At 41.4% G+C, this 13,958-nt stretch overlaps 1 protein-coding gene across 16 annotated transcripts in view; it reads left to right on the plus strand.

Moving 5' to 3' along the window:
• The window catches only part of DHX40 (DEAH-box helicase 40), a 141,488-nt gene that overhangs the window by 111,967 nt on the left and 15,563 nt on the right, over positions 1–13,958 (plus strand). For 6 of the 16 annotated variants that reach the window (XM_043499644.1, XM_043499642.1, XM_043499643.1 and 3 more), the window contains 5 exons: positions 7,403–7,499; positions 9,520–9,616; positions 11,661–11,868; positions 12,230–12,375; positions 13,280–13,399. In XM_043499644.1, the coding sequence (XP_043355579.1) occupies positions 7,403–7,499; positions 9,520–9,616; positions 11,661–11,868; positions 12,230–12,375; positions 13,280–13,399 (668 nt within the window). Of the gene's footprint in view, positions 1–7,402; positions 7,516–8,567; positions 8,585–9,519; positions 9,617–10,559; positions 10,836–10,959; positions 10,967–11,660; positions 11,869–12,229; positions 12,376–13,279; positions 13,400–13,958 lie in introns of those variants that run through there. The other 10 variants (XM_043499646.1, XM_043499647.1, XM_043499645.1 and 7 more) reach the window with 8 other exon arrangements.

Below are 13,958 nucleotides of genomic sequence, written 5' to 3' on the forward strand. Positions count from 1 at the left end.
ACAGTACAAGTGAACCAGACCATGGCCTTCTGAATCCAGACTGGGATGTCAAGAGACAGAAGTTCCGTCAATAGTAAACTATGAGAGAGAATGTAAGGGCCTAAGACTCCAACAGGAAATTAAATATATGCAGCAACCACCAAACTGGGAAAACTAAATGTAATTTTAAAAAGACTCATTATTAACAATCAACTCAGATTCTGCCATATGGAATAGGATAATTAAACTGCACGTGATCAATTACCTTAATGCACTTTATCACTGATATGATACTCTCTACTGGATCACTCTCTGATTGAGGTTGCTGTAATTTTAGTCCCCAATTACTTTAGGCTGCCTTCTAAAATAAGGGACTGATCCTGCTGCCCTTACTGAGGTGATCAGTCTCTAGAGGCAAAGATTTCAATGTGGCTGTTTAACTGGGCAGATCTAGGTGTGCATATGGGAGCCCCAAAGAGCCACAACTCAAACAAATGGCTAGTGTTCATTCAACCACTAACTTAATATATAGGGCGAAAAAGGGGGACCCACTGTTGGATCAAGACGCTTCCTACAAGAATACCTGGGACTATTTAAAAAAAATTAAAATAGCCAGATATTAAAAGCGGGGAAATGTTCTTCAAATACTTAAAAGCTTTCTCCAAATATCGGGCAATTTTACAGGCCTATTGTATACAAAATCCCAAAGTAATTTAGGATCTAGCCTGAAATCCTTATCTCCCTTGGGATCCATTGCAAAACATGCAAGACACAAAGCCTCAAGACAATGATAATTGATAACGAAATAATAATTACTTATTATTATGGGATTTGTGTACATGGAGCTGTGCAATAGCTCACTTGTGCCACATACCAGGATTCTGACCTGAAAGAGCCTCCAATCTAAGGGCTCAATCCATGATGTGAAAAGTACCTCCCAGCTCCTATACACTTGAGTGAGATAGGCACAGAGTACCATCTGAGAGTGGATGCTATACAGATCAAACACAATGTGACAGGTGGTCCTTAAAGTGGGAATAATGAAATCTGGGGCTAAGCTAAAGAGTTGGAACTGAGTGAATAATGTGTTTTTAATATAGTCAGGAGATTATCCACACTGAAAGACCATAAGAGCCCTTAAGAATGAATGGAAGGCAACTCCTCTCTAAACAAAGGCAGCACATTAACTAAATGCAGTTATAACAGGTTCCATTAAAAAAATCATTAGCTTATGTGGGATCTGGGGAAACATTGTAAACTTGCTTTTTAACATAAAGGCTTTGGGTGGGGACCTTTACAGTTCCCTATGTAATTTTCTATTCCACATTGCACAAAATGTATTAAATAGTTAATGTGTATATTCTGTGTTAAGGGAACTGTCCTGCCAAATCCCAGTCACACTAAGTGGAAGAGAATAGATCTGCCTCTACCCTCTTTATGTTCTTTCAAGTCAAAGGATAGATACAACGTTTTTCTGATAACACCAACTTTTGTTTCCCAGGGAAGTTTAAAAATCTGCTCAGTTTACAGTTGCGATATTTTGTTTTACTTGGAATTCCGATTCTTCTAGAACCCTCCCCTGGAGTAAGATCGGTGGCTTTGTATAATTGTTTGCATATAAGGATATTTCAGACTTATGTGTAGTTCCTTACATTGGAGGACCTTAAAGTGCTTCCCAAACATTAGTTAACTCTTCGTTCTTGAGATGCATTCTCAGTAAACATCCACAAAGCTAGTTCATTAGCCACCTTCGAATCCCTCCTCAAACCACCTTTGCCATGCTGCTCACTAAAAACTTGACAACAGCTAGGCTGCTTGGGAGCTGCCTTTCATGCTGCCCACTATATTCTCATTGTTTACTTATATTCCCCCATCTGTCTGTATCTATCTATTACCTCTTCTTTTTATACTACGATTGTAAACTCCTTGGGAGAGGGACCATTTTTTGGTTCTGTGTTTCTGCAGCACCTAACACAGTGGGGTCTTGGTCCATGACAAGGGCTCCTAGGTATACAGTAATACAAATAGTAAATAATAATGAAACTCAAAATATCCTTGTGTATTGTATCCATTTTATTGATGGGAAAACTGAGGTATAAAGCAGTGGATTGACTTGTCTAGGGCAGGGGTAGCCAATTATTTTTTGTCAAGGTACAAATGTCTTGGTCAATGTATAATAAAGGATAGACTCATAATAATAACAAAACAACAACAATAATAATAATAATAATAAGTAAAAAGAGTGTGGGGGTCTGTTCAAAAATGTCTGGCCTGCGGTCTACCTATTAACTACCCCGGTCTAGGGCCTCACAGTGAGTGGCAGAGCTGGGAATCGAACCCAGGAGTCGTCTTTGCTTTAGTCATTAGACAACTAGCACTATGTGTCCTATTAATTGAGCATTGTACTATAAATATCAGGATTCATCATGTATAAGGCTGGCATCTTAAGAAACAAGGATGTGTTGGTCTGAATTCTCTAGCAGAATGGCTTTGGAAGAGATGGGCCTCAGGGCAGAGATGGGTGATTAACCACTGGAATAAACTACCAAGGGAAGTGGTGGATTCTCCATCTCTTGATATTTGCAAATCAAATCTGGATGCCTTTTGGGGACATATGCTCTTGTCAAACAAAAGTTATTGGCTCAATACAGGGATAACTGGATGACATTCTCTGGCCTGTGATATACAGGAGGTCAGACTAGATGACAGAATAATCCTTCTGGCCGTAAACTTTAAGAATGTATCATATAAAATATTTGGCCGTAGAGCAACGAGCACACCTATGTCACTGTACAAATAACAGCAGTACTTTGTTTGCATACGGAACTTCTCATTTATTAAATAATAGTAGTAATAATAATGTGGAAAATTCCACAAGCTCAGTCTAAGGGGAATTATTTGAAGGGCTTCTGCCTCTGTGACAAGACCTAATCTTTTCTGTGGATTCCTTTAAATGGTAAAAGAAACTTGTAAAGCTATAGGATTATATTACAGACCCACTGACACGTAGTGTACCAAACATTATGCTGCTTATCCCCAGGGATGCTGAAGGGGTCGTGCACAAGGAAAAGAAGGAATGAGATACAACTGTTTGGCAAATCATGGACAAAATGAATGAGCAGCTATTTAGAGGGGGCCCACTAAACAGGCCTGCTTCTTTTTACAAGGATGCACAAAGCCACCAGTCTCTAGTGACAAAGTCCTGTAAAGCGCTTTAATCTCAGCTGTCTAGCTGCCAGACCAGCTCTGAATATGGAGGACAACATCTCAAAACACAGTAGCTTGAGGGACAGCAGCTAAGATGCTGAAGGAAAGAAAGAGCTTAAGAGGGCAATCAGTACGTGAAGGTTCTCAGCGTAATGCAGGATTAGTAGAAAGAAAATGGACTGTCCATTAAAATTCATGAAGACACACAATTTAAGACTCATGAATAACAGGACTGCAGTTATGTAGGGTCAGGGTTTTTTTCAGGGCCACAGAGAGAAATTAAGTCATTAACATGATGTGTGTGTGGCTGCCATGTGCTCCCCTTTTGTTGCTGGATGTTCAGACAGACCTATTAAGTGTTCTGGGTAACCCTGGGGAATTGGTCATAATGGCAGTAAAGGGGGAGGGGCTTTGTGACTTGACTACACAGTGTGTCTGATGGAAAGTTGAAAATTAAGAGCAAAAATGTTGCTGCGAGTAAGGATTTATTTTAAATGTATTTTATTGGGAGAAAAAGCCAAGTCCAAAATATTATTGTCAGTCACTAACAATACTGGCTGTCCAGAGCACAGTGTACTACTGATACCTTCCTCTTAAGAGGCTGCAGGTATGCCTTGTGATTAAGACCCTGGACTGGGACTCGGGAAATCTTGGTTCAGTTCCCCACTCTGCCAAAATTTTTCTCTGTGACCTTGGGAAAGTCACTTAATTGCTCAGTGCCTCAGTTCCCCATCTGTAAAATGTAGGTAACAACTAAATATTTCACAAGGGTGATGAGGATGCAATAATTAATGGCCTTGAGGTGCTCACACATTATGGTGATAGGCGACATATGTATTCTTATATTAGATTAACAGATCCCATATTAGCTCTCTTCTTAATTAAGATACATCTAACAGTTCCTTCAAAATGAAGGCAAGGGAGGGAGGTTGTGGAAAAGAGGTAAGTGATCCTTTAATCACAATGTGCAATGAGGACTGTGGGATCCGCAGAATTTTGAGCACCCATTCAGGTCTGTTGAAAAAAAAGTTGCAATATTTGTCAGACTGTCCTTTCCCAAAGTGATTCTGAATCTCCTCTTGCATCTGTTGAATGAAAGGATGCCAGGGTTCTGACTTGTCCTTTTTGCTGCCAAAACGGTTACTGTGTAAAGTGGATATCCTACTTTATAGGCTGCAGAGATACTCACATCAAAATGTCCAGTGCAGGGAATTGGACAGTCCATTTCTAGTTTGTCTGTCACAGGGGTATATCTCAGGGAGAATCACTGATTTTTTTCATCTCAGACTGACTGTCATTTAGAAGGGATCATGTACTAAAGGCAGACTATCAACCTTTATTACAAAATATGAATGGATCAGTACAGATATTTGTCAAAAACTTGGCAACATGTAGACTGTTCTAAACACAATGATAGAGTACGTGTCAGGCAGTTTTGAAGCATTTGCAGAGAGTTCTATTTAGCAATATGTAGTGGGTCTGATAGATGGGAAGACAGGGACCAAGGAACTCAGATACCATGGTGACAAGGGAGGTATTTAATGTCTAATGAGAAATGTTGCTGTCATTTACACTGGTGTGAATCTACAATGATTCCACAGACTTTAATGGACTTCCATCAGATTTACATCAATGTAACTGAAAGTAGAATGCACCCCACTTTTCATGAGGCAAGTGTGTCCTGCTGATTTTCTACAGAGATTTCTTTACCAGTGTCTTGCTGCCAGATACTCTTAAGTTCTTCCCACTGGGGGGTGGTAGGTGTAGCAGAAAGGGGCCCAATTTATGCCACTCAGGCAAACTAAATAAGCCTAAAAGGGGCATAAGTAGCCTCTTGAATAAATCCATGCTCAGGCAGTCTCCCGGGCTCATGTGTAGCCAATATAAAGGCTCATGGCAGCCCTGCTCCACGTGCCCAGCTAACTGTATGTGGCCAGACCACACTGCTCTACAACTGTTCATTGCTTTTCAGAGTCCACAGGGGGCAGTGGGAAATACCATGCAAGTTATAATAGACCTGAGGGTCTTCTGATTTGCACCAGTGACCAAGCAGGCCTCTGGCTCCCCAGAATATTGCCATCACAAAGATTGATTAGGGCCACTTTTTTGCCTCCCCTTGTCCCTGCAGCAACTGCAGGACTGGAGTAACTGAGATTTGGGCCCAAGGATTTTGTATAGGCCAAAAATAAGAGCTCTTTTGTGAGGAGCGTTTCTTATCTAGTTATTTTCCTGTTAGCTGGTATATGATTAATTCACAGCTCTGGTGCAGTCTATTGGGAATTGGAAGCCTAGGTAAATTATTGATTCTTTTGCTCATTTGATAAGGAAATCAGAAAAGGGATAAGATCTGATATGCAAGGATATCTTCAAAGCTTATGACTAGTTGGGGTGCAGGCCTGAAAAGTACCTAATACCTTTCATTACTGCAGATATAGACGAGGATTTGAAGAGAACATACCATGCAGTGCTTAAGGTGGACTTCCTGAAGGATGGTACAGTTCTGAAATTACGTAGCTAGGGGCTCTGTGGCTGAGCAAGAACTGTAGGGGAGAGAAAGGAACAGTTTATAGAGGAGCTGTGGCTACTGATATTAACAAAGGCTTTAGGTTTTGAATCCACTGTACAAAATGTGTCCCTAATCTAAACATATGCAAGTTATGAGAGTTTAATAAACAGTAGACCCTATTAAATGACTTTTCAGCATCTAAAAAGGCTAATACTATACATTTTTCTGCCCAGACAGCCTCCAGTACTCTGTGTACATTTATATACCAAGCACCCATTTCTAATTAACCCGGCCTGATCTTTTGAGAGGAGATTGGGAAGGTAATGTTTTAATCTTAAGGACAGAATCTTTGGTAAGATTTTAAGATCTAGACTGTTCTAAAGTCTACACTGCTGTAAGAACACTGCTTTGGACCCTGGCCTTATGTAGCTGTATATAAAATGTTACAGAGATCAAGAATGTTTTAAGGGTTGCCGGAAACTTTTTTTTTTTTTTTTTGCCACGAAGACTGCATGATACATCTTAGGCAGTGGCTTCAAAAGAGTGTTGTAGAGTTGTTTATAATATTCAGCACCCAAACCATCTGTGCATTACTAGATTTCTGCAACTGAGAGATTGCAAACAGCTGAGTTCAAGTATTAACCCCAGTGATCTTTTTATTCATAACTTGCACCTGACATCTCCAACAAGCACAGTAATGGTTTGTGTATGCTGTGTGTCTGAGTCTGTAGTTAAAATTAAAAAGGGTGATCTGGCTAGGCATGTAAGGGTTTTTTAGTACCATAGAGAAATGATAACCTGGACAGAAATATCACAGTCAAGGTTTAATATGCAAAGGAATAACTTACAGTTTGATTAAAAACAACTTAGCTCTATCATTATTGATATATATGGGACTATGCAATTGCATAAAGTTAACGACGTGCATAAGTCTTTGCAGGATTGGGACAGGAGGGCCTGGTTCTATAACCATTACTCATTCTGAGAAGCACTCATAGATTCTAAGGCCAGAAGGAACCATTGTGATCATCTCGTCTGACCTCCTGACTACTGACTCAGTCTCTGCCTTCAATGGGTCTCAACGCATGAACACAGTCTACTCAATGCGAAGACTGAAGAAAAAGCCCCGTGTCCCCATCTGTAAAAGGAGACAATATTTAGTAACTTCATAATGGGGTTTGGAGGCAAAAATTGTCTGTTTGTAAAGCACTTTGAGTTCCTCATTTGAAAGTACTATAGAACTGCAAAGTATTATAAGATAAACTCCGTAAAAAATTAGAGTATAGGAGGCATCTTCTTCCAACTGTGATGCTCCTGGAAAAATTCTACAAATAATACTGTGTCTGAGCAACCATCCTTCAGGTAGGGATACAGATCTTTTGAGTAATGTTGCTGACTCATAGCTAGTGATACAAAGGATGGGCATTAACATAATGGACATCAGAAAAAGGAAAACTATTGACTATCTGAAATGAGGTTGGGTTATGTAAAACACCGGGTTATGTTACGTTTGTCTGCAACCAAATTAAAGCTCAGGGATCTCTCTTCTTGTCAGCTCCCATACATGGAGATTCCGGGCTCATGATTATCTGTCTCTACTTGTTCAGTAAAAAGAAAAGGAGTACTTGTGGCACCTTAGAGACTAACAAATTTATTAGAGCATAAGCTTTCGTGAGCTACAGCTCACTTCAGATGTGGTTTTCTCTCCAGCCATTAGGGGATGCTATGTTCATCATGGAACAGACCATCTCTCCCAGAACAGGGACAGAGAAATTCCCCAAGGAATTCAGAGTTCACCTCTTGGAAGGTTGGTGATAAAACAGATTTGTCCAACTAAGGACTGAAATGTTTCCTGTATTCAACTATTTCTCTACTCAGCAGAAAGCAAAACACATTCACTGCTCTGTGTCCAGCACAATTCAGCTAGGGTAGGTGGCAGAGTAGCATTGTCCTCTTTCAGTGAGCAATGTGCAGTGGTGTCTAAACCTAATCCCTAGGCCAAGAGCATTTTTTTCTAGCAAACATGAAAACAAAAATGCAACCCCACATAGCACATTTATTAGCATAGCAGCTATAAGGATGCGGATGCCATGTTATTAGTGGTTGGGGCAGGGAATTGTAGCTAGGATTCCTGGATTTTTTTCCCCAGCTCTGCCAAATTGCTGATAGACACAGATTAAGAGGTCTGTACTGTTTTCCCCATCTGCAAAACAGATAATATCTCAAGGGGTGTAATTCATTAATGTTTAAGCAGCATGAGATTCTTGGTTGAAAGGCACAATATACTGCAAGGACATAGTTCAAGACTGCCAAAGACCTTGATTAAAACCAAACATGCCATCCCTACTCTAAGAGGGGGGAAAAATCACCTCACCTGGTTCCATAAACAGTTACAGTGTAAAACTGCCTACACACAAAGTGTGAGTCATGTGTGATTAAAATAAAACCTGTTAGGAAGAAAAAACATGTACATATGAATATCACTTAATAAATTACCATCTCTAAAAATGTGCCAAGAAAATGCAATGATGGAATATTTGCAGTCCTCACTGGGGAATAGTAAAACAGTTAATTTGAATGCTATTAGCTGAATGAGTTACTAGTAGCAACATAACACTATCACATTAAGGTAATAAATTAGGTACATATTCATAAAATGAAGTCAAAGCATATTGTCACATCCCATACTGTATCCTGAGTGAAGAGAACTATATATTGATTATACTAATTTAGATGTAAAACTGAATGTTTTTCATGCTCCCAGATGAACATTAAAGTCATTTTGGGTAATTTCTGTAGAAGTTTTCAGGTAGATATGGAAGATTTATGGCTGCTGAGTGTCTGAATATCTTGTAATCAAACATGGGAATATGAAAGCTGCAAGACAGAATGGTATGTGAACAATTTTTGTCAAAAGGTGATGAGTAATTTGTGTGCTATTGGCTAATAGATGAGTTTTTGTCATTGGATACAATGGTTCACTGCACTGATGAACTGATCATAACAAGTGTGTATATGTTTGGAGGTGTCTAATGATGATGATATTTGGCAGCGATATAGCTTCAAAGTGCTTTGCAAACATTAACTAATCAGTCTTTGCAACTTTCTGTGAGCTATGTAGGTAATCTATGTAAATATTATCCTGATTTTTTCAGTTGGAGATACTGAAGTATAGAGGTTAAATGCCTTGTCCATGATGGCAAGGGGAGTCAGTGGTGAATGTAGGATTAGAACCTAGGAGTTTCTTGTTCCTAGTGCTGTGCTTATGCGATAAGAGACATTTACAATGTAGTACTCATCACTTATTTATCCCAGTGAGAGGTGAAACATTTTTAATGCACATAAACAGGGTTCTTAAAGACAGGCTAAATCTTAGGATGTGCATATAATTTCTTGTGGCACCTTAGAGACTAACAAATTTATTAGAGCATAAGCTTTCGTGAGCTACAGCTCACTTCATCGGATGCATTGAAATGCATCCGATGAAGTGAGCTGTAGCTCACGAAAGCTTATGCTCTAATAAATTTGTTAGTCTCTAAGGTGCCACAAGTACTCCTTTTCTTTTTGCGAATACAGACTAACACGGCTGCTACTCTGAAACATATAATTTCTGCATATCCTTTCTAACAATAGTGGATATATTGATGACTACCTTGATGAACGGAAGTGCCGTCTAAACCCTTCTCTTCACCATGTTTAATCCTTTGATTACTGATTTTACTGTTTAAATAACATAGAAATCTAACTTTCAGTGGAAGCAATAATACTGCATTTACCTTTTACTTGGGGATTTGTGTTTTTTCCCTATAGTCCTTAAATATACCTAGCTTGCCACCTTCTGGGCATATTGGGATTTACATACCAGAGGATCAAAACCAGAAAACATTCAGCAGAGGTCCTTCAATCAAAATGAAAATATCACAGGTGTGTATTAAATTGTATTAAGCCGAAGGAGGCTTTTGATTTTGTTCAGATGGTCTTTGTTTCATCATATATTTAATGTCACTTTACAATATAGTTAAGTTTGAAACTGTATTGTAATATTTCCAATTATGTTGTGACAATTTATTGTTGTTTTTAGGGATTTTCCTATTAATGGGTCACTTGCAGGTAGTTTAAACACTCTCTGAACCTTTTTTATTTAATCAACACGTGTTTCTTGTTATGATTTCAGTTGTTCCATATTGGATTTACAGCAAACATTGCAGCCTTTGGGCTAGTGGATGAGAACCAGAAAGTGTGTATAAACAAACTAAAACAGGCTGCTCTATTCACATTCTCCAAGCTAAGTGAAATGCAAAAACCAGCATCAGCAGCGACAATGACAGTCTTTTGGTTTGAATAACCAACTCTGTTATTTAGTGACAGAGGTAAGGGTTTAAGCAAAAGGGGGGACCTTATTCACCCCAACCTTGCACCCTCCTTTTCACCTGTGACAAGCAGGGGTAAAGTGTTACTCTCTCAGCTCACATTCACTTGGCATTGGGGCGGACGACTGGTGCAGGGCCCAGGTGGGTCAGGGCCCTCCTACATTTAATAGGGCAGCCTCATGGCCGCTGTGTACCCCCAATGGGGCTGTGCCCCTCTCCATGCTTTATGGCACCTATTCCCATACTGCCGGGGTGAGCTGTGGGGAGTCCTGAACCGAAGCCGCCCCACTAGGCTGCGAGAAAGCAGAGCCCTGGGGCGACGGAGCCCCTCGGGGCAGGGCCCGTGTCCCCCAGCTCGTAGGGAGTGGAGACACTGGTGGGGGAAGAACGGGGCTCAGGACAGGCCTGGGGCACCGAGCTGACCCTCAGCAGGGCGCAGCAGTTGTGTGGGGACCAGTGCAGGCGGAGGGGCGGGGCTAGGAGATCTGGATGGGCGGGGTCACAACTTCCCCGAGCCTGCCCCATCTCCGCGGCGGCTGCCGCAGCGCCCCCAAGTAAACGCGGAACGTCATCAGAGCGCGCCGGGCTCCTACCCTGGAGGCGGGAGGAGAGAGCGGCTGGAGTCAGGTGGCAGGTACCCCTGTGGCAAAGGTAGAGGGAGCTCCGCCCACTGCGGGCGGGGGGGACCCCCTCCTCGCGGCGGCGAGGGTCCTCCTATCTCTGCTGTGGGCCTTGTGGGGGGTAATGGGGCCCCGCCCCGCGTTACTGGGGCTGTGTGTGTGTGTGATGGTTTCTGTCCGCCCCCCTTCCCTCTCCTGGGGGGAGGTTGGTGTTGTGTGTGTCATGGCGGCTGCCCGGTTCCCTCCTCCTTCCCTTCCTCCCTCTACTGGGTGGTGGTGGAGGGGTTTAATGGTTCCTGCCCGGCCCCCTCCCTCCCTCCCTTCCCTGGTTAGTGGGGGGTGTCATGGCTCCTGCCCGGCCCCCTCCCTCCTTTCCTTCCTTCCTTCCTTCCCTGGTTACTGGCGGGGCGTCACGGCGCCTGCCCCGACCTCTTCCCCTCCCTAGTTACTGGGGCTGGAGGGGGTATCGTGGATCCTGCCCCGCTCGCTCCTTTCCCCGGTTACTGTCTGTGTTTTGGGGATGAGTGAAATGGCACCTGCCCCCCCCCCTGGTTAATGGGGAATGTGGGAGGGTGGGTTACATGTAGGCAGTGTACAAGCGTAGCTGTGTTCTCCAGTATACCGCTAGGTTTGGGCAGGGGCCATTTCATCCCCACAAACCCAGTGTTGTGGAGTTCAGTATTTGCACTAGTCGTCCTAACTGAAGAGTTGTGTTGCCTCTCGTATGAGACTCCCAGGTTTGTGCTTTAGTGGGGTGGAATTCTGCTGTTAGGAAGCTGTCTGGAAAATGTCTTGAGCTGACTCCACCTTCTGCTAGCTCCCGAATTTCATCTCATTAGGATTAGTCTGAAAGAGGGCCTGTTTTTCTGTTTGTTTGCTAATGTGAAATACAGAACACTTACTGTATACTGTGATACAAATACCAAACATGCATGTAATTATAACACTGTGAGGTGTATTTATCTATCTGCACCACAGGAGAGCTCTCAAATTGTTGCCCCAATGGAGAGAAAATGCAGTTGCCAAAAGAAAAAAGACAAAGGAAACTCAGACTTCAGAACCCTCCCTATTCACAGATACAGGAAGAAACTAGTTGATGCTGTCAGAGACAATTCATTTCTTATTGTGACTGGGGAGACGGGGAGTGGCAAAACTACCCAGCTCCCTAAGTATCTATTTGAAGAAGGTAACTATTTATTTTCTCGTTAATATGCTGTGGGTGAAGTGTAAAACCCTTCAGTTAGACAATATTCTTAATATACTCTTTAAAATTTAAGTAATTTTCTTGTTTCTTGCTCTCCTTTTTCCAGGAGGCCCACAAATGCTAGTCACCCTCCTCTCCAAAAATTGTCAGCAAAATAGATCAGGGAAAATATTTTAAAAATCTTTGAACAAAGATGATGTGTGTTGAACTTCACTGGTGAGTGAGAGGAGGGGGAGATACTAGTCAGTGAAATCAGTCAGTGAAGACTTCAAAAATATATTAGCAACAGTTAACCTACCACGAAGGTAATTCATTGATGAAGCAATTTCTTTGCCTTTTGTAGGCTTTCCAAAGCATGGAGTGATTGGTGTGACTCAGCCACGCCGAGTAGCTACAATATCTGTGGCTCAGAGAGTGGCTGAGGAGATGAACTCTTCACTGGGAAGCATAGTGGGATATCAGGTTCGCTTTGATGACTGCACCTCTGAGGTACGAGTTGAAGATTATTTTTTTAAAATAACATTAATAAATAATCTCTCTTAATGGAGCAAGATAAATTATTGCATTCTGGGCCCTATAGTGTTGGTGAGGCACATCTCCATTTTAAAAGAGGTGATTGTAAGTGGTTCTATTTAATGTAAATCGGGTGCAGCCCTTGAGTTCCTGGCAAGTTGTTGATATGACCTATGTAAAATAAAGCTATGTGTCAATACTTTTCAGTTAGGTTGTCCTTGAGCTACGTGCACATTGCACATTTACATAAAGGTGCTTGTACAAAGTTTGGACGCTCATCATGATCTGTTTTGTGGGTTAGTTTAAATCTAAAATTGCTTTCTGCCATCCAGGATGTCTGTTTTAATTGCATTCTGTATGTGCATCTGTATCTGTGGTGGAAATGCAACCTTAGCAGTCTGAAATGTGGCTCAAATCGATTTTATATGTTGTTCATGTTTTCATAGCATATTACAACTGAAGCATTGCCACAGAACCCACACATTCTCATCAAGAAGGTTGTTTTTTAAACAGTCTGAATGTGCATGGGGTAGGTGAATACTTAACTGTGATTTTGTAGTTAGAATTTTTGGATTGTCATTAGGAGGTGATGCTGAGATCCCTCAATTTAGAACAGAAGAAAAGGACTGCACAGATTAGAAATATAGCACATTACAAGTACACACAGTCCAGTATTTAAAACAATTCTTAAGTATTTCAGAAAATCTAGCAAGTGTCTTTTGTGGCTGTGGCTTAGTACATTAATTATAGCATGCAAAGTCTCTCACTAACCTTGAGAAGTCTAAATCATCAACTTCAGTCTGTAGTCGCTCCTGATATGACTGTATGTAATGAAATCCATATCCAGGGCAATAACTGAATGGATGGTTAAACTATTCAGGGTACTGCAATCAAGTATATGACTGATGGCTGCTTACTGAGACAGATACTGGCAGACCTCCATCTTACCAAATACAGTGTCATTATACTGGATGAAGCCCATGAGCGGAGCTTAAGCACAGTGAGTGTTGCTTTATTTGACACACATAATTCTGTATAACTAAAAAGAAACTTGCAGTTCTGTTCTCTACAGGTTCTTATGATGCAGTCATCCCCTTAGTGTGTGAAGTGATGTGACTAACATCTGTCATTAATTTGTTCTCCCATTCCTTCTCCAAGGGGAGAAGTGTTTGCAGTGGAGTGTCTTGTTTTGGTAGGCTAGCTTTTTTTTTTTAATGAAAGTCCATGTTGCTATGTATTCTTGAGAGAAGGCCAGGTCAAAGAAACACATGCTGTAGCTCACGAAAGCTTATGCTCAAATAAATTTGATAGTCTCTAAGGTGCCACAAGTACTCCTTTTCTTTTTGCGAATACAGACCAACACGGCTGCTGCTCTGAAACACTTCAGAATGGAAAGTGGTGAGGGTTGGGATGGTCCTTAGTTCCTGGAGGAGTTAATTCTGTTTAGTTCAGTTATAAGAGTCTAAAAAGATGGTACTCTGCCCCTTGATAGCATCTTTCATTTAAGGATCTCAAAGTGCTTTACATGCTAACTAAACCTCCTGAGGTTCCTGTGTGAC

The sequence above is a fragment of the Dermochelys coriacea genome, chromosome 17 (assembly GCF_009764565.3).
Source record: "Dermochelys coriacea isolate rDerCor1 chromosome 17, rDerCor1.pri.v4, whole genome shotgun sequence".
NCBI lineage: Eukaryota > Metazoa > Chordata > Testudines > Dermochelyidae > Dermochelys > Dermochelys coriacea.